At 36.4% G+C, this 22,016-nt stretch overlaps 1 protein-coding gene across 1 annotated transcript in view; it reads right to left on the bottom strand.

Annotated features, from left to right (window-relative positions):
- LOC148952458 (pre-mRNA-splicing factor RBM22) overlaps positions 1–21,247 on the bottom strand; it is a 53,111-nt gene extending 31,864 nt beyond the window's left edge. The window contains exons 1-2 of the mRNA XM_089089892.1: positions 21,153–21,247; positions 17,137–17,213 (exon numbers count right to left, since the gene is read on the bottom strand). Coding sequence (XP_088946018.1) covers positions 17,137–17,190 — 54 coding nt within the window. The 5' untranslated portion in view covers positions 17,191–17,213; positions 21,153–21,247. The remainder of the gene's footprint in view (positions 1–17,136; positions 17,214–21,152) is intronic.
- Positions 21,248–22,016: the final 769 nt, after the last annotated feature.

The following is a 22,016-nucleotide window of genomic DNA, read 5'->3' as shown; positions in this document are numbered from 1 at the left end:
TACATCCAAGTCCTTGGATTAGGTAGCAATTTTAGAGTCCTCCAATGGAAAAGCTAAAGTTTTGCAAGATAAATTAAGAAACAAATATGAAGAATGCTTTCCTGAGAAAACGTTCAAGAGGTGCAATACAGATAGTCCTTACATAACCCAAGAAATTAAAGATTTGATTTGGTATGAAATTCAACTAAGAAAATAATGAAAAACAGGAAATGCTAATATTCTCTGCAACAAAGTACATAAAATGAAAAGAAAATTGATAACCTTTCAAACAGTTCGTGGTAACGAACTGTAAGTAAGGAGCGACCCGGCTCAATGGTAACCGAAACTCTAGAAAACGGGTTTTTGATACCAATAGATATATAAAAAGAATCAGATTTCAATGCTGATTTCAAATATATAACTTTCATCAAGTTTAATGCTACCCATCAAAAGTTACGCGCCTGAGAAAATTTGGCTGATTTTTGAAAAAAGGGGGAAAGACCCCCTAAAAGTTATAGAACCTTAATGAAAAACACACCATCATATTCAAAGTATCAGAGAACCCTGCTCTAGAGGTTTAAAGCTCCTATCTAAAAAAATGTGGAATTTTCCATTTTTTGCTAGAAGAAATATCACGGTTGCGCTTGTATTTGTTTGGTTGTTTGTTTTTTTTTTTTTACCAGGGGTGTTAGTATCGACCCAGTGGTCCTAGAATATCTTATGAGGGCTCATTGGACTGTAAATTAAAAGTTCTAGTTCCCATTTTAAGTAACCAAAAAAAATTGAGGGCAACTAGGCCCCCTCCCACGCTCATTTTTTTCCCAAAGTCTCCCGATCAAAATTTTGAGATAGCCATTTTATTCAGCATGGTCGAAAATATGATAAAAATGTCTTTTAGGATAACTTGATCCCCCAAAGTCCCCAGGGGAGGGCTGAAAGTTATGAACTTTACTCAATGTTAACATATAGTATTGGTTATTGGGAAGTATACAGACTTTTTCAGAGGAGATTTTTCTGGTAGGTGGGGGAAGGAGAGGGTCGGGGGCTATATGGAAGGCACTTACCATGCAGGACCTTGCCATGGGGGAAGGGAAATTGCCATGAAGGGGGCGCCGGACTTGCCAGCATTATTTATTGGTTATTGGGAAGTATACAACCATTTTCAGGAAGGATTTTTTCTGGAGGGGGGGGCTAGAGGAGGGGGTTACTCTGGAGAATATGTCCGTGGAGGATGTTCCTTTGGGGTAAGGAACATTTCTATAAAGGGGGCGCCGGATTTCCAAGCATTATTTAAGAAACGATCAGAAATTAAATAAAAAAAAAAAACAAGTTTTTTCAACTGAAATGTAAGAAGGAATATTAGAACTTAAAACGAACAGAAATTATAACGTATGTGAGGGGGTTCTCCCCCAAGTCAGAAAAACGCTCGTTACGCGACAGTTTTTTTTTATTGCTTTCAAAAGAGCTATCTATTATAATTAAAAGGCCTTTGTGATTCAGGGGTTTTTTAATCAAATTTTTTTTTAAATTTTAACTTAATGAGCTTGGTATTTAATAAGGGGAGAACCCCTTCATATAAGTAATAACATATACGTAATAAAAAATAAAAAAAAAAACAAGCGATACGGCTCAATAGTAATCGAAACTTTAAATATTGATGTCAATAAATGTATCAAAAGAATGTGTTTATAATGCTGATCCTAAATATATAAATTTTATTAAGTTTAGTATTACTCATCAAAGGCTACGAGCCTGAGAAAATTTACTCGATTTTTTAAAGAGGGGGAAACATCCCCTACAAGTGAAAGAATTTTAATGAAAATCACACCGTCAGATTCAGCGTATCAGAAAACTCTATTGCATAGGTTTCTAGCTCATTTCTGCAAAAATCTGCTACTTTGTATTTTTTGCCAGAAGAAAAATATACGAATTTAGAAATTAGTTTCATAATTTAATTTTTAAAGACATCAATTTAGCAAAAGAAAAGTAAAATTTTTATGCAAATAAAAGCTGCATTAACTAAAAAACGATCAGAAATTAAATAAAAAAAAACAAGTTTTTTAAACTGAAAGTAAGGAGCGACATTAAAACTTAAAACGAACACAAATTATTCCGTGTATGAAAGGGGCTGTCCCCTCCTCAACGCCTCGCTCTTTACGCTAAAGTCTGACTCTGTCTCACAACTTTATTTTTTAAAACAATAAAAAACTTTAGCGCAAAGAGCGCGGCGTTGAGGAGGGTACAGCCCCTTTCATATACGGAATAATTTCTGTTCATTTTAAGTTTTAACGTCGCTCCTTACTTTCAGTTTAAAACACTTGTTTTTTTTTTTTTAATTTAATCAAAGCCTAGCATGTGGTATAAGGAAATAAAACGAATTTGTGGAAAATCCCCTAGTGGTGTTGATTTTTGTTTGATTATAGTGATGAAACAGTGGCTAACCAGTTAAATGGTCATTTGGCCAGAATAGTCCAGTCTTTGCTGCATCTTGATGTAAATAAAACAAACCAAGAAAATTCCACATGATGGCATACCTTTACCTACTATTTCTGAGGATCAAGTTTTAGTAAAATAAAGAAACTTAAACAAATTAGTATAACTCCCATAGATATTCCAATTGAACTTATAAAAGCATTTCCTGACAAATTGACTAAGCCACTAACACAAATTTTTAATTGCAATATCAACTTCTTCAGTTTACTCACAGATATGGAAAATGGGGTATCCTACTCCAATCCCCCAAAAAAGATACTGAACTTAATTTTGATGGTGTGAGGCCAATCACTTTGACCCCCTTGTTCAACATAATGTACGAAAGTTTTGTAGCAAATTGGCTAAAAGCTGAAGTTGAACCCCTCCTTGATCCTCATCAGTACGGTAACAGAGACAATACATCAACATCCCATTATCTAGTCAGTCTTTTACATTTTATTTTTAAGCATGTTGATGAACCTGGTAAATGGCTAAACTTAATAACAATTGATTTTAAAAAGGGTTTTGATTTGATTGATCATAACATTTTAATTTCTAAGCTTTTAATTGATTCTAGAGTGAATCCTGCTGTTGTAAAAATGATTCAGAGTTTTTTAATAAATATATTCCAAATTTTAAAATATAAGAAGTCTTTCTCTGAACCCGAACCAGTTTTTTGTGGTGTACCTCAAGGTACCGTTCTGGGCCCAATTATTTTTCTAGTTATGGTCAATGATATTGCTAATGAATATGAAGACTACTGGAAACATGTTGACAAGCTTACCCTTGGATAAATTTGTGAAGCAAATTAATGTAGCAAAGCGCAAATTTTAATTGATAGCATGAAGACTAAAGCTTCCAGTTCAAATATGAAAGTAGATCTTCAATTTTAACTATTTCATTTTTAAATTCTTCTGAACCAAATTTTCTACCAACTATCTCTGATTCTCTTAAAGTAAGGAGTTATTATTACCAGTGATTTAAAATGGTAAGCAAACACATCTAGTAAAAAAGGGTAATGCTGGGCTGCAGATGCTCAAGCTTATGTTGAAACATGATGCCCCTCCAAATCACCTCCTCCAAATATTTACATCTTTTATTTGCCCAATTCTGGAATATGCAGCTCCTGTATGGTATTTTGGACTGATGATTGAGCAAAGTGCCAGGAATGAAAGAGCTCAGAAAAGAGCTCTAATGCTAGTATCAAAGCAGGCAGAAATGCCATATGAAGAGCTCCTGACAAAGTTTGAAATGCAAACTCTGAAAAAAAAAGAAGAGAGAAACTCTGCATGGATTTCAGAAATAAATCTCTGATCCAACCAATCCACAAAACCCTTTCCCCCCTTAATCCACAACAAAACAAATCCTGCGCAGGGTTGTAGTGCCTGTTGAGAAACTTCAGCTGGTGCGCTGGGCCCATCAGTGGTTAGCAAAAAGCTTTATGCCTATTTTTGTACATATGTACAACAAAAATCAGGAGAATTGATTAGTGTTTTTTTTTAATATTCGATTTTTAATGTGACTATGCTTGTATAATGTGTTGTGACTATACCAAAGGAATCTGGCAGTGCCATGAAGATTTTGGTGAAAATAAAAGTTTATCTATCTATCCAAAGTAAACACCTTCAAAATGTACCAAAACAGTTTGACTGTGTACATACCAACAAACACTATGATAAGTGGATGCAAACATTTCCTAAATCAGGGTATAAGATGCAACTAGGAGTAACACTAAATGAAGACATAACTTAGGATAAAGTCAGTCATTAGAGAGCAGTGGTTTTCAGTAAACCTGAACATACATTCAAAAAAAAAAATAATACATTACATACTTTTAAGATAATAAAAGTAAAGCCCCTCAAGATTTTTATAGATAGATAGATAGATAGATAGATTTATTTTCCATATACCAGTAAAATAATTACATAACAATCTACAAATCCCCACAAAGGCTCCATGGCCTGTAGGAGGGGGATTATGAAAAGATAAAAATAAACATTAAACATTTAAACACTTAAGATTTAAACAATATAAACATAACATTAATACTTAAACATATAAACATAAGCATTTGAACTTTTAACATGTAAAGCATTTGCTTAATAAAACAAGAAAAAAAAAATAAAAAAAAGAAATAAATGAAAAAAAACTATTGGCAGCAGGCAAAAGTAAAAAAAATTAATCACATGAAAACAAATATTTTTTTACTAGTCTTTTGAAGGTGCCAAACGAGTGGCATTCTCGAACCGAATCGGGAAGGGTGTACCATGTCAAATGACACGCAACAAGAGGATTAAAATCGGATCTTATTGTTGGTGTATGGGGAGTTTGGATATTTAGAGAACTACGGAGTTGATAATTTGACCGATCAGATACAAAAGAAGACGTAAATCTAAGGGATCTAGGAATATCACCATGGATTTGAAGAAAAGCGAAAGACGCACAGGAAAGAATATAAAGTTTTTTAATATCAAGTAACGGTTTAGTTTCCGAACGATTTACATCCTGGATAAGATTTATAGATTTATCATAAGTATTCGAAAGCGGTTTGAGAAAAGAAGGGAAAGTAGACATCCATATGACTGAACAATAGGAAACATAAGAATGAATTAAGCTATGAAATAGGATTCTTAGAATTAGTCCTGGAAAGATGTGTTTTAGTTTTCTTAGAATACCGAGGTTTCTGCATACCTTCATTTTAATCAAATCAATATGGTGTTTAAAAGATAAATTTTCATCTAGGAGGATACCTAGGAAACGGACATGGCCATCCTTTGGTCTACTAATAAAGCCTTTGGATATACGAGAAAAAACTAAAAAACTAGTTTTAGAAACATTTAAGGCAAGAGAGTTAGCATCAAACCAAATTGAAACTCTCTCAAAGAGGTCCACTAACTTTGTACGAACCTCATCCTCAGTTCTCCCAGAAGTAATAAGGGTGGTATCATCGGCAAAAGTAACAAGAGAATCCAAGGTATGCAAACTATAGTTGTGAGTAAGGGAGACTGTTGGATGACATAGACGACAGCAATAAAGAGGATTTTTATTTCTAACTGCAAAAATTAGGTCATTTATATAAATTAAAAACAGTACCGGCCCTAAAACTGACCCTTGAGGGACCCCCTGGTCAACACTAGATGGTGAGCGAAAAAGTGGATCAAAAGAAATTATTCTACCCAACAAGAAAAACTTGAACCTATAAAACGCACTACCTCTTACGCCAAAATGAGACAGTTTAAATAGAAGAACACTGTGGGTTAAAGAATCAAAGGCTTTACGAACATCTAGAAACAAAGCGGCAGGAATCAAATGGGAATCTATGGCAGAGTGAAGATAATTCAGTAAAACTTCACAAGCATGCTCAGTCGAATGATGTGCTCTAAAACCAAATTGAAAATTGTGAAAAAAATCTTTAGAAGTAAGAAAATTATTAAGACGAGAAAGCATCGCCTTCTCAAATATTTTGCTAAGCACAGACAATAAAGAAATTGGCCGATAGTTGGCTGGATCATTTCGTGTACCCCCCTTATATAATATGATGACTCGAGCACGCTTGAGACTACTCGGGAAAATACCATGCTGACAGGAGAGGTTAATAAGTTTTGTTAAGGGATAAATAATGGAAGGAAGTATGAACTTAATTACTTTAGTAGGAATATTATCAGGGCCAGAAGACGAACAATTTTTCAATCCCATAACAATTTTAGCTATTTCATTCTCCGTCGCTGGTTCCAAAAACATTGACTTCATACAAGGTGGCCCAAGATAAGACCTGAAGTTGGATCCTGAAGGAGAAGAACCAACAGCCGAAGCGGTCCTATTACCAATATTCGCAAAATATGAAGTAAATGCGTCTTGGACATTCAGTTCAACTTCGATGATTTTGCCATCGAGATCCAAAAAAGAAGGGGCTGATGGAGACTGAAAAGAGGGCCTAAGCACAGAATTTATAACCTGCCATGTTTTTCGTACATCTTTACCACAATCTGAAAAACAATTAAAATAATACTGGGAATTGGCCTTTCGACACACAGAATTATAAATATTCCTATAAATTTTAAATCGTTGAAAGCAAATAGCTTTCATTGAAGGGCTAGCAGACTTAAAGGCCCTCCAGAGATTATTTTTTCTCCTACAACTCCTAAGGAGACCAGGGGTCATCCAATGATTTAGAGGAAAAGCATTCTTAGACTTTCGATTAGAAGGTGAAACAGAACAAATATCAAGAACAGCGTCTTTAATAGACTCATAAAAAGTAGCAAATCAATTACAAAAATCAGACTCACTCTCAAAACCACCCCAAGAAATTTCTGCCAATCTTGACCTAAGAAGCATCAAGTCCACTTCACCAAACCTAAAAGGCCTCTTACCAGACTCACTAGTCCTCTCAATAGTCAGTTTATCAAAACAGTATCTAGAGTAAACAGCGAAATGATCGGAAATGTCGCTCAATAAAACATAATTTTGGATCAAGGTGGCCGTACAGAAAATATTGTCAATCAGAGATGACGTACTCTCTGTTATGCGAGATGGGATACATACAGAAGGTAAAGCACCTGCGGCAAGCATGGACGACAGAAAATCCAAGTATACAGAAGACCTTATATCCATAAGTTTATATTAAAATCTCCCATAATAATTAATTCAGTCGACTGTTTTATGATGGTATCCAGTAGATCATTAAGGGTGTGCAGAAACAGTGGAATGGAGCCACTAGGAGATCGATAAATAATACCAACAATTAAATCTTTACCTACACATTTAATATCAACGAAAATTGACTCAAAGACACCTTCGATATTTCTGGATAAATCCATTCTAAGAGAATATGGGAGATTATTAGAAATATACAAAGCAAGACCACCCTTGGCCATCTTTTGTCGATTCAGTCGTTCCATTTTATAACCATGCAAATCAAAAGGCATATCATTTTTAGGATCTAAAAAAGTCTCGCATAAACCAACAACGTCAGGTAGCCCATCAGAAACAATCTGTTTTAGATGGTCAATTGAAGAACAAAGACCCTGGATTTTCAACTGGACCACTGAAAAATATCCATCCCGTTTGACAGCCTGCCTTACATTAGAAACATATTTAATAATTACTGCGTGGTTCATTGTGGTCAAATCACTGTTGACATATCCGATAGAATTATTGATAATGCTTAAAACATCTAACGGGTTATTTTCAAGCTCAAAAAGTCGTCCTACAACTGGGGGCTTTTATAATTTCCAATTAAAAAAACACAATCGTTTTTAGTTATTGAATTAAATCATAAAATATACATGCACAAAAAAAAAAAAAAAAAAAAAAAAAAAAAAAAATATAAAAGCAAAATATGCGAATTAAAGAATATTTGGCAAAATTTATTTACACGGGGGTTCGGTCAAAATTTGCCCGGGGTCCGTCAAAAAATAAAATTTACCAAAGAAATCTCTTGCCGCATTTAAAATTTCACGACGCTTTTTTGTTAGCGATTCTGATAAAAATATTCCACTCTTTTCTAGTCTAGTCTTTTCTTTGAAAACAACTCGAGCTAATTCCACATTTTTGAAGCGTATTAGCACTGGAGACACTTTAGATTGATCATTAGAGTCATTCAAACTAAATTGATAAACATTTACAATATTATTAACTTCAAAACCAGGGACCAGCATCTTGTCTTTAATGATAACCGATACTTCTTTCTTTAGATCATTTCCAGGCCTCTGCCTTACTCCATTCATCACTAAGCAATCCAACATCTTTTCTTGTTCAATATCATCCACTTTCGATTCCAAGGACAAAATCCTACTTTCCAAGCTTTTAATCATTGCAAATAGTCCTTTGAGTGATTTGTCTATTTCTTGGAATTTTAGGTTGTAATCAATGGAAATATCATCATGAATTTTTTTTACTATAATATCAATTGCTTGATTTGCTGTATCAAGGTCTGATAGTTTAGCCTTAACTTGACGGGAAATCTCAGCTGTAAGATTCATTTGTGTCCGATTTAATTCATCCTGGGTAAAAGCTATTTTTTGCAGGATTAGACTAGGGGCCAGTGAGTCTTCAACAATAGCGCTCGCTGGGTTTAATGCTAGATAAGTAGGTGATGACGATTTATAAATGTCTGGAAACGAATCCTATTCGGTAATTGCTTTAACAACATCTTTTTCCGTTCTTTTGCAAACACTAGGGTTATCCGAAAGTAATTTCAAATTAGACTCTGTCACTTGGTGCTCAGAATGATTGCCGTATCAAAAAACTGTATATCTCCATAATCCTTTAGCACTAGTCTTTGACTGCAAAACAATTGCTGGCCAAGGGGGGTAACTTTTGAAACTAGCGAGAACAACATCAAAAGGCTTGAATTTTGACATGAGTGTAGCACTGAAAATAAATAATTACTTATCTTTGAGTGGGCCAATTAATCCAGTAATTTGCAAATATTTTCAAGTTATTGCAAGTAGTCCATGTATTTCAATGCACGATTCAGATGACAATAGTGCTGAATACTAATCCAAAGCCACAATCCATAAATAATCCTTAAGCCGTAATCACATGCAAGTCACTTGTGTAATCAGATTTTAGCTTGATAAATTCCTTTTACGCAAAATCAATTGGCTCCGTGTCTAGGTTTATCCACAAGTAAAAAAATTAATCCGTGAAATGTACTTTTATTTTAAGATGTGAACTGGTCAGAGACTGAATGAGAACTCAGTACCCCACACTCTGTCTTTTCTTTTGTATTTTTACTCTTTTTTAAATAAACTTGTCAATTTGGTCAATTATTGGTCCCCTTTTCATATTGGGCCCACCCCCTGAGATCTGCCTTTGAGCCTAAATGAACATTTCATAAAAAAAAAACAATATCCTACATTATATACTTTTATATGCTGCATTACTGTTACAACATTTAAAAAATTTTAGTTTCAAATTAATTTAAATTACAGCCTGGAGCAATCTAAGAGGTTTTCCTTGGGAAGCTCCAGAGTTGATGTGTGAAATCTGTTTAATTCCAGATGTAGTTGGATGATTGGTAGCTTCCAAGTTGAGTTTACACTCCCTTGAGGACCACTCAGCATCCAGACTTTGTTTGAAAATGTCAATAGATTCAGCAGTAACTGTGTCTTTGGACAGTTTATTCCAACTGTTGACAATTCTTGAAGAAAAGAATTAAGTGTGGACTGTGGATAGGGTAGACTGCTTAACAAGTTTCAGCCAATGACCTCTGGTTTTTGTATTAGGACCAGTAAAAGGAAATAATGCTGGGAGAGTATTAGCCTTCATTAGCTTATATGTTAGAGTGGCATCACCTATATTTCTCCAAGATACAAGTATTGGGAGTTTCAGCTTAGCTAGTCTTGCAGGATAGGAAAGCTACTGCATGTCAGATATCACTTTAGTGACATTTCTCTACACATCTTTGAAAAATTTTGTATCTTTTTTAAAAAACAGGGAGGCTACAGACATTTGAACTTCAAGGTTAGGTCAAACAAGTCCCTTGTACAGAAGAATGATGACTTTGGGGAATTAGTGGAAAGAGTATGCTTAATCAGCCCCAGAGTTGAAGTAGCACCAGGAGCAGACTTCTTAGCATGAGTACCAAACTTAAGTTCATTGTCAATGGTGACTAAAAGATCTTGTTTGTTATTTACAGAGGAGATTGGATAGCCTGAGAGACAATAAGAACAACAAGGATTTGTTTTTTTGAAGTGAATAACATTGCAAAATTGAATTCAAGAAGCCAACCCCCAGCCCACTGACTAAAGCAGCCCAAGACAAGGGTGGATCCAGGATTATTTTAAGGGGAGGGGCACAAAATAGGTTAATCCAATAAACTTGCATTAAAAGCAAGTTTATTTAACACAAACTTGCATTAATTAAGTAAATTACACTACTTTAGACTAGATGGACAAGTCTGGTCCAAGAAGCATTGAGTTATCACCATAGAGCATTAATTTACTGCTGATAGTAGAAGGAGCACCATTAATAAAGATGTTAAACAGTGTTAGATCCAAAACACTTCAAAGAGGAACTCCACTCAAAACTTGCTTGAAAGAAGAAAGACCATAGTTACCAGAACCATCAAATAACTGAACACATTGAGATCACAGGTTAAGAAAATCAACAATCCAGAGCAGGGACTACTCTTTAAGCTTGACTACACATAGCATGTAAACATTTTCAATTTAAATTAGTTTCTTTAAAATTCAGCTCCAGTGTAGCAATACGTTTTTTTAGGGCAGGGGGAGCATATTTGTGAAAACAGCAGATGAGAGGCATTATATACAAACACACAGACATAATTGCAAGTCTAATGGGCAGTCAAGACAGCCCTCTCTTGTGTGTAAAACTATAATGAATATGCTTTTTGACTGCTAGAAAAAGAAAGTCCCACAAAAGAGGTCCTATTGGTTATCTAGGTGGGGCACAAAAAGAGGGACTAAAGTTAACACTTGTGTTTTCTAGAAAAATAATTAGTTCTTTTGCTTTTCAGGTGAGTTACAGAATATACTTACAAGTTTTATCTGATATCAAGACAGACTGCTGCAAGTATTTTCTTCATTGGAAGTTTTAATGCAAATCTTTTCAGAAGAAAATTCCTTATTGCCTTACAATCACAAGTTTGGTAGAAAAGTCTATAAATACTGGAACTGTGCTTAACAAAGAGAAAGTTCATTGCAGTCTGAAATTAACAACAAGGATGCTAGCTCATGCTAAAAACATAAGAGACCAGTCAAAACCATTGCCTGCAATCCAGCAGATGACTGTCACAATAAGTGGGTCATTCCAGCAGACCTTTGTGTCAAATTATCACCATCAATTTTGGAACTGTGACCCTACAAAGCGCACATGTTTCAAGTGCAAACTCAAGTCAGCAAGACTAAATGCTATGAGTTTAGTTAGATAATAGGCAAGTGTATTGAGAGGAGTCAATAGTTTCCATGCACCAATTAATCAGACATCTGGGGAAAGGGAAATTTTTGGTATGTTAATTGGACAATACTTATTTTTTAATTTAGTTGTAAGGAATGAAAGAAACAAACCAAATTGCCCCCCTTGATTTTGATAAGACCATTGCTGCCCTTATAAAAAAAAAAATACACCATAAGAAATTTCTGCCTAAGGAACCATGGATTACTGAATAACTTCTAATATCTTTTAATAACAAGGATCATCAATATAACAGAGAAATGTCTGTTAACTGACACTATTTCACTTTTAAAAGTAAAAACAAATTGCTGGTGCAAACTCTTCACATATGTGAAAAACCATATTTTGATAATTGTTTCTGGAATACGGGTTCACCCAAATGAGCATGAGATGTAATTAGACAAAAGATTAGAAAAATTGTAAGAATTTTTTTCTGGAACTTTCAATTGATAAAATGGTCCAGGGTTGAAGGGACATGGAGCTGTTGTTAAAAATTCCAGTCATAATTTGTCAATAAAAAAATTGTAACAATTTGTGTACCTATTTAGGGCATCATAAATTGATATCATTAATTTTTATAATGGAAAATACATTTTCAAATCTTTTAAACCTTAGAAACCAGGATTGAACAAAGTTATGAGGCTCAAAATAAGGTTGAAGCTCATTTGAGGAGAAGGCCTATACATATTTCTCAAGGTTTTATGTCTTTAACACAGATTGTAAAAAGTCATCAAAGGCCATTGTCCTTTAGAAGGGGGAGGGATGAAGGCAGACACTTCACAGTACCTTCTCAGAGGATTATTAAGGCTTTGGATTCCTTTCTGAGAGTTTTATTCATCTTCCTCAACTGCTTTCAAAGATAAAAAAAAACAACTTACCTATAAGTTTAACTGTGTTAGCTTCAAAAACAGTTTTTGTCCATTTTGGGGGCTCAATATTTGGTTAGGCCTAACCTAATATTTTGAACATTCCTACCCCTGACACAAAATTGGGTAAAATTCTAGACCAGCTACTTTTTACTATCTTAGGAAGAGGTGAGGTTAGGAAAATGGATTTTTCAGGTATATATCTACAGACTAAAATTTGTCTTGGGAAGGTATTTAAAAATACCTACCTCTACAGGGCACTGACCCTGGTAAAATTGTACTTTAGCTACTTTTGGCTATCCTGGAAAGGGGTTAGGTTAGGAAAGTGAAACTTTCAGGGATGGTTCTATAGGCAAAAGTATGTCTAGGGAAGGTATCTTGAAGCACCTACCTCTACTCCTTCTCTCTCTAAAAGGTCCTGACCTTTGATGACCTTTAAATTTCTGTGTGTTATAAAAATTGAAACCTTACAAAATAGATCTTCTGCTCAAATGAAGTACAACAAAATTGTTTTCAGCTTCACAACTTTATTCAATCCTAATTTATAAGGTTTTAAACATATGCAAATATATTTCCTAAGTTTTGAAAAATAACATTGATATGGATTAAAACTCTAATCAAATAAAAGGAATTGCATTTTTCAAAACTAAAGCCAGAGAAAAAGAAAGTCATAACTGAACATTAAGTTAAGATGTTGTTATGTCAAAATTTCAAAAGGTATAGACTTGTCATGCAGGCAAATTTCAGGGCCCTCTAGAGGGAGGAGTGGAGGTAGGTACTTCAAAATACCTTCCCAGGACATACTTTAGACTGTAGACCCATCCCTGAAAGTTTCATTTTCCTATCCTAACCCCTTTCCAAGATTACCAAAAGTAGCTAAAGTGGGATTTTGCCCTAACCTTTAAAAATCTTTGTATTATAAAAGTGAAATTTTACAAAATGTATCTTCTGCTTAAATGAAGTTCAAAAAAGTACTTTCAGCTTCACAACTTTGCTTAATCAATATTTAGGCTATGAGGTTTCAAAGATCTACAAATACATTTCCTAAATTTAGAAAAAAATTGTATCCTATGGCTTAAGGCTCTACTCAAACATTGTATTTATAAACTAGGCTAAAATCAGAAAAAAAAGAAACTGAATATTAAGGTAGGCCTAGGCTATACTTTTGTTTTGTCAAAATTCCAACAGGTAGGCTAGCTAGTCAATGGGCTACCAAGCTACTAGCATATGTAGGAAGATTAGTGATTAGTGTGGGAAGATTAGTGCCCTTAGTGTTATTTTCAGCAATGTTGACTGTCTAACTTCAAAGTTTCAAGAAATTAAGTGTGTTATTACATCAGGCGCTTCAGATATTTATGCCTTCTGTGAAGTGAAACCAAAAAGGACTACTATCCCTCTGACAGAACAACAGAAAAAGAGGCCGGGTAAAAAGATATTCAGCAGTATATCAAAGGAGGAAAGAAAAAGAATCATCTTGTTCATCCGAGATACTTTATATGTCAAAAGTATTAATACTAAATCGGATTATAAGCCTTACCTAGAAGACTTGTGGATATCATTAAATCGATTTGGTGAACCCATACAGATTCGTATAATTTACAGAAATCCGAGTTCCCCTCATTTTTAGAGTTCCTTGTTTGAAGAAGTCGAATCGATTGAGAGAATAGTAATGCAAACAGGAAACCTTCTCATACTCGGGGATTTTAACATACGTTCCGTCCAATGGATAGATGGCTGTGGCTCTTCTGTACATAAATCAGTTGTACCATTTTTTGTGTGTCTAGCTAACTATTCACTTTACCACGCTTTAAATTTTCCGACTAGGCACGGGTTTGGCCACCCCCACTAATTGGTGTACCTCTTATTATTACACGACCATGAAGCGCTCTTAAACGTGGCCCCACTACCGCCCTTTGGTGCAAGCGATCACGCTGCCATACGATGCTCCCTTAGACTGTATCCAGAAAAATCAGTTTTTACCAAACATGTGTACAGAGTTTACCGTCTGATGAAGCAAGAGTTGGCGGGGCACGATTGGTCCTTTATCACTGAGAATGATGTTGATAGATCGTGGAATATGATGAAGAAAATACTGCTAGAGGTCTCAGAGAAAAATACTACAGTAAGATGGGCTCGTAAACCCAAAACGCTACCATTTATGACCAAAGAATTAAAGAGAGCAAGAAATAAAAAGAAAGGTATTGGAGACTATATAAACAGAATATACACAATAAGAACCAGTACACAAAATATACCAAGACACGAAATCAAGTCTGAAATCTATCCAGAAAGTTATTTGAACAGCATGAGGAGGCTGCAGCAGCAGCATGCAAGTTAAATCCAAAATGCTTTCGGAATTATGCCTCAGCCCGTAAACCTGGTAGACACTCTGTTACGCGACTTAAAGATAATGACCGTATAATAGATGATCCAATAGAAATTGCCAATGCCGTAAATATGCAGTTTACATCTGTATTTACTCCACCTGATAATGCCCCTCTTCCAGACCCCCCACCTATACCATCATAACCCCTATGCCCCCGATTACAGTCAATAGGGCAGATGTAGAGGCACGCCTAAAAAAGTTGAATCCAAATAAGTTGGTGGGACCTAATGGTGTACACCCAAGGCTTCTTAAAGAATTGCATGTTGAACTATCAGGCCCACTCACTCACCTTTTTTCAGAAATCCCTTGATGAAAAGTGTATCTCGCAGGATTGGTGCATGGCCCACATAACTCCCATACATAAGGGTGGCAGCAAAGAGGACGCAAGCAATTACCGGCCAATCAGTGTCACCTCTGCAGTTGGGAAGCTACTAGAAGCGATTGTTAACACTGCAATCCTGAAACACTTGACAACCAATAAACTAGTCTCATCATGTCAGCATGGCTTTAGGTCTGGTCGGTAAGTTGAAACAGACTTGATTGATTCTTATAGTTATATCACTGATCTTCTATATCTGGGGTTTCCAGTCGACATGATACTAATTGATTTGACAAAGGCATTTGACAAAGTCTGCCATAAAAGACTTCGAATCAAGCTCCAAGCTATTGGGGTGAGTGGTGGTGTGGTTGAGTGGGTGATGCAGTTCTTAACAGATAGGAAACAGACGGTTAAAGTATTTGGTAAGGATGAAGGGACGTTTTTCTCCGAGGTGGCTGCTGTTGGAAGTAGTGTCCCCCAGGGCACAGTTTTGGGTCTAACTTTATTTTATATATATATAAACGATATGCCAAAAATCCTAAATAACAAAGTAAGCCTCTACTCTGATGACTTGAAACTTATCGGTCGTGCAGACACAGCAGAGAATATCAAGTCAATCCAACTGGACCTCGATACATTCACTCACTGGACTAATATTTGGAGGCTTGAATTCAACGCATCAAAATGCAAGATTCTCCACCTTGGGAAGAAAAACCCACACACTCAGTACCATATGGATTGTAGGGATGGGTCCCGAAATGCCATTTCCAGCAGCCAAGCGGAGAGAGATCTTGGTGTCCTGGTAGACGACGAATTGAAATTTCATATTCATGCACAAGCGACTATTGCGAAGGCAAATCAGACTCTTGGCTTAATCAAAAGAACGTTCACTAGCATATCTCCAACTGTTATGACCAAGCTATACAAGAATCTAATTTAACCAAGGCTAGAGTTTGGAATGTGTATCGCATGCCGAATCAATATGATATACCAAGGAGCTCTAGAATCAATCCAGAGGAGCGCAACAAAATGTGTTAGAGAACTTTATGATGTCCCTTATCCATCCCATCTCTGTAAGCTTAGAATACCATCTCTTACATATTGTCACAAACAAGGCGATGTGATAACAGCATACAAGCTCCTAAATGCTGAGGATACCATTCCTGGCCTTTTCAACCGGACAATTCAAACAAAACTCGTGGTCATTCTCAAAAGCAATTCCGAAAACGAGCCAACACCAGACTAAGGAACAAGTTCTTCTCAAATAGAGTTGTCAGCTTGTGGAACTCCCTTAGTGAAAAAACAGTAATCTCTACCAGCGTGGATGCGTTCAAGTCATCAGTGGATAGGGAGTGGCTCAACAAACCATGGTGCACCATTTGGGACGCCACAAATGATGATTAACTATCATCACTGAAGCTGGCGGACACAGGATTCGTCCTATCGCTAGCAAGTGCGATTTAAGGTAATATGTAATAGCTTGGCAATACCTTCGCAGATTATGTTTTTGGCCTAGGATTTGTTAGCCTATTGAGTTTCCTTTTCCTAACCTACCCTTTCCTAGATAGCCAAAAGTAGCTTGTATAGAATTTGGTTAAGCTCTACCAAATCATATTATTGAGTTAGAAATAAAGTGAATACACCATTCAATGCCCTTTTTAATGCTGATTATGAATATAATAATCATTTCTATTGGAAATGAATTTCAGCCCCCCCCCCCTCCTATACATACCTAACCTAACATAACCCTGAATTGGCATATAAGCCTATAGGGGGGGGATGAAATTCATTTCCAATAGAAATGATTATTATATTCATAATCAGCATAAAAAAATGCATCAAATGGTGTATTCACTTTTGTCCTAACTCAATAGCCTAATATGATTTGGTAGAATTTTACCAAATATGAAGTCCCTTCCTTTCCCCAAAAGAATCCTGACAGTTTCACCCTAATCCCCCAGGTTATTCTCATTATACCACATTAGGCATAGCCTAGCCTATTTTGATAACCTGGGTGCACAGAATATCTTTCCAGTTACTTTTCTGTTTTAATAGTGAAGAAGCTCAACAAAAGCTTTAAAAGAATTGGAGACAAAGATGATATAGCCAAGGAGATGGGTTGGAAATTCATAGGCTAGTTAAACAATCCAGAAATACCACTAGTTAACACTTGGATAATATTCTAGGCTACTTACTGCATCTTCCCATGTTTGTCTATTATAGGTATTTGTACTCTTTGACATAGCCATTTTAACTGCTGTACAAGTTAAGCCTTTTCTTCTTCTTCTTCTTCTTCAATTATAGGCTTCTGATGAATCCATTTAACCTTTTTCGTATTGTATGATTATGTCAGGGGTGTCCTGGGAAATCAAATATAGAGATTAGACTATTATTATTCAATAATAGGCTTTATACATCATTGATGAAACCACCTATATTTAGGCAGTTAAAGACAGCTTTGAACAATTCAGCATCATCAGTTGAAGAGTGTCTCCTTTGTGTTAGTTGGTCAATATTAGGGGTTAGCTTGAGGTGCTTGAATATAGCAGATAAAGTTAGCCATTCTTTTTTATGGTTGAGAGTTGCCACAGGGCAACCAAAAAGAACATGGTTGATGGTCTGATCATAGGTTTGACATAGGCGGCAAAGAGGGCTCATTACTGTTGGAATGGTTGTGTTTTGATAGAGATAAGTTTGGCTGTTAAGGCCAGTAGCATTTGATCGTATTCTGTGGTACATCTTTGAGTCTTTCCGGGATGTAAATGGAGAAAGGTTTGTTGGACATTGGTTTGTTAGATAAATTTTTAGGCGCCAATGGTTTACATCTCTTACTGGGATAGGTCTTCCAGAAATTATTTCATGCTGAAGGGCAGATTTAGCTATTTCATCTGCCTTGTGGTTCCCTTTTATACCCATGTGACTTGGGATGTACTGGAATTTTGTGGATATACCTTGTTTAAGTAGTTGGTTCAATAGTACAAGAGTGGTGGAGGTATCATTGTCTGGGTAATCTGAATGTTCTGGTGATATTGAGGCAAGGGCTGATTTTGAGTCTGAATAAATTATAAGCGGGGTGTTTCTTGGGGGGTTTGGCATCTTTATAATGGTTTCCAATGCAATGTTGATGGCAGCTATTTCAGCTGTCATGATACTCTCATCATTTTGGAGCCTTTCAGCAGCTGCTATACCTAAAGATGGGAAGTGGACTCCACAAGCAGTCCTGGAATCTGTTTTTGAGCCATCCACAAAAATTGGGAGGTGGTGGATATATCTCTGAGACTCTAATTCATGAAATAATGATTTTACATAGGCAAGGGAAAGGTCTGTTTTAATAGCTGGCGCAAACAAAAGGTTCACTTCTGGGTAGAGGTTAGCCCAGGAAGGTATCCGGGTGTATATTTGAAATAAGGAAGATAAAGGTGTGGGGTAGGTCATTTGGGTGGTTGCAAATTCCCGTGCAAGGCCCCTAAAAGCTTCAGGGTTTCTTAGCCAGTCATGTAATCTATGGGAACTGTTACCTTCAATTTTTGTAAAGTAGCGGGCAAGTAGAGTGTTTCTACGCATGGCAATAGAGATGAGACCACTTTCACTGAGGAGGAAGTTGGTTTTGGTGTGATTCCTGAGGCCGAGTATAGCACGGTTCATAGTATTCTGGACAGTCTCCAGACTGCATAGTAGGGTATTTGAGCATGAGCCATAGACAATTAGTCCATAATCAATCTGAGATCTGATATAAGTCTTATAGACATTTATTAGAGTTTTTTCATGGCAACCCCAAGGCGTATTGAGTAGCCTTTGTAGGATACGCATTTTCCTGAGGCATTTTATTCTCACATTTTCAATGTGGAGCCTGAAGGTTAGTTTTTGGTCTAGAGTGAGGCCAAGATATTTGATGTGTTGTTGCTCTTGGATGACAACACCATTTAGGGTTAGTAGGGCAGATTGGGGATTTCTCCTGTTATGAAACTGTACTATAGCTGATTTTGATGGGGAGGTGGGTAGGCATGAATTGTTGGAGAAACATTCAAAGGCATAAAGCGACTTTTGTAACTTGGATTGGGCTAGTTCAAAATCATTTGAGGTAGACCATAGGACTATATCATCTGCAAACTGAATATTTGTTTGGGGTAGGTTCAGATCCCATAAATATAGTGAAAACAGGAGACAGCTGAGGACAGCACCTTGGGGAAGGCCTTTGGAGACAGAATTTTTGGAAGTAATGTAGGAATTTACTTGGAGAACAAAAGAGCGTTCAGATAGGTAACTTTTAAAGAAATTCACTACAGGTATTGGAAAACCGATTTTTGATAATTTTTGCAGTAGGAGTGGATGTTGGATATTATCATATGCGTTTTGGAAGTCCAAGAAGGCTGCAACCAGGATTTGGTTGTCTTTCAGACACTCAGATATGGCATTGGTTAGGCAAACAAATGCATCAATGGAAGAATGATATTTCCTAAATGCTGTTTGGGTATGTGGGATGAGGTGGTTAGACTCAGCAGACCAATACAATTTGGAGTGAATTATCTTCTCATATAATTTTCCCAGAACTGGGGTAATCATAATGGGTCTGAAGGAGTTGGGGTCCTCTTTGGGTTTATTTTGTTTTAATATGGGGATGATGAGTGATGTTTTCCAAGCAGATGGGAAGAAGGAATTGCTCCAGGCATTGTTGAAGAGAGATAAGAGTACTTTTTTAAACTCTATTGGAAGGTGTTGGAGTAAAGATGGATAGATCTGGTCGTGGCTGCAAGTTGTTTTGGGTTTGATTGAATTGATTGCTTTATTCAGCTCAATCATTGTAAAATCTTGGAGTAGATACTGGGACCCAGGCAAGTCAAAATGGGGTGTTAAGCTGATCTGAGGTGGATTATGAGGGGGGATTTTGAATTTCTTCTCATAAAAATCTGCTAAAAATTTAGACTTTTCTTCGTTGGTTTCCAGCTGCTGACCATTTAGAGTTAGCTGGTAATGGAAGGGGTTCTGTGTGGAGAATTTGCCACACATCTTGTCTAGGAATTTATGAATCTTTGACTCTTGCGTTTTGTGGGACACAGATAAGAGAAAATTTTTGCATGCCTCTTCTTTTGCAAGTTTGAGTGTTCTCTTAAGTTTTGCCTCTGCTTGTAGCTTTGCAATATATTTTCCAGTGGATGGATTTCTCTTGAAGGATCTGATGGCATTCCTTTTATTGTGCCAAGCCTCTTGGCAAGAGGATGTCCACCATGGCTTAGGGGGTTTGCTATTCTTCAGTGTTTTAGGGCATTGGGACTGGAGTATGGTAAGTTTTGCAGCATCAAGAAGTAGTGATGTGAGATTTTTGGAGAGTTGGTTTGGGTCAGTGGAGAGGGAAGAGTAGTCATGGTTTGAGAGAATGTGGGAGAAGTTTGGCCAGTCTGCTTTTTGCCACACATAGTGGGAAATGAAATTGTCAATGATGGCTGGGTCACCAATTTTTGTGCATATGGCAAAATGGTCAATCAGGAGGTTGTCTATTCTGTTGACAGTAGTTTTATTTATTAAACTTGATGAAACTAAGTGAAGATCAATAGTTGAATAACTCCCACTTCTTTTGCTGAAGTAGGTATTTAGGTGTCTAGGAGTCACTATTACTACATTGGTAAAATTGGTGAGGAATTCATCGATGTATTTTCCAGCATTATTTTTAGGTGAATAACCCCATATAGAACTATGGGCATTGAAGTCCCCAACAACCACTAGATTTGAATTTGAGAAATTATTAGAAATAAAATTGAAAAAATCATGTCCATTGTTATTGCCATTTGGATTATATAAATTAATAACAGTGACCTCCATGTTTGCCAGCCACAACTTTACACCAATTGCATCAATGTCATGACTGAAATCAGGGAGGCTTATACCACAGAATTTGAGGTGAGATTGTACAAGGATGGCAACTCCACCACCAATTCTATTGGAAGATCTGTCTTTTCTTAGGACATCATAACCAGGACTTTTTAGATTAACTGATGAGTTTAAATGGGTCTCTTGAAGGCATAGTATGTCTATGTTGTGTGAAGAAGTATACTTAAGAAGGTCAGTGATTTTATAGTCATTTAATGATCTCACATTCCATTGCAAAATTGAGGAGGATAGAGGTAACTGAGGGTTAGCCATTGATAGATAGATTTAGTTTATTGAGTATAGTTCTGAAATTTGTGTTGGCTGTGTCCTTAAGATGTCCTTAAGCCTTTTCTGTTTTTCCAGTTCCTCCCAATTCTTCTTCTTCTTCTAATTCACAGCAGGTGGGCTACTCACAATTTACAAAAATCTTCAGAATTTTTCTGTTTCTTCATTAAAGAGTTAATATCAGTGTTTCCACTTATCTTTTCAAACAATCTGTAAAATCTTGAAAATTTTCGGGAGAAAATCGGAAGACGGCTCTCAGGATTCGGGAGAAAATTGGAAGATGGATCTCAGATTCCACACGACAGCCCACTAAGTTCAGGACTGGGACAGGAAATCTGAACGAATTACGGACACTAGGCCTTTGACCATTGAGTCTGAGTTGAGTGGATAATATTTTTTACCACCATCCCCAGAGGTATTCACAAATTATAAAGAGAAAACGCGAAGTCGTAGCTCATTAGTATTGATATAACTGAAAAAAAGTATAAAAAATGGTATAACTTTCAGATACATATACCGAAATACATTCATAATCTGTGTCTATCGCACGGATTTTTATGTGAGCAGCCTCCTCTGATCATGCAGTAACTCCGCTGTGCTGGCATACGCTGCTACTCTTTTTAGCCTCTTTCTGAGGGGCTGGTCAAGCGTCAGTGTGTCTGTTGTAACTCCGTCTCGTTTCGTTTCAAGTTTCGTCTGAATTGTGGAAGCCAAAGTTACTGTTACCAAATGATTCCTTCAGTCTGTCTTTACTTCTTGAGTAAGCTGAACAGTCTTTCTGAAGCTACGTTCAAAAATAGTGAGGAGCACGTGTATTGTACAAACTTAGCTAAGCTTGGTTTCCACGGTGGTCCCTCGCACTCAAAGCCGATTTCCAGTTATCCACGGCTGTCAAAGTCACTGTTTTAATCATTTGCTCTATCAA

This window comes from Artemia sp. Qi Xiang Cuo, chromosome 5 (assembly GCF_049724085.1).
Source record: "Artemia sp. Qi Xiang Cuo chromosome 5, ASM4972408v1, whole genome shotgun sequence".
NCBI classification, from domain to species: Eukaryota; Metazoa; Arthropoda; class Branchiopoda; order Anostraca; family Artemiidae; genus Artemia; species Artemia sp. Qi Xiang Cuo.
Note: the sequence above shows the minus strand (reverse complement) of the source record. Positions and strands in the feature narration are given on the sequence as shown.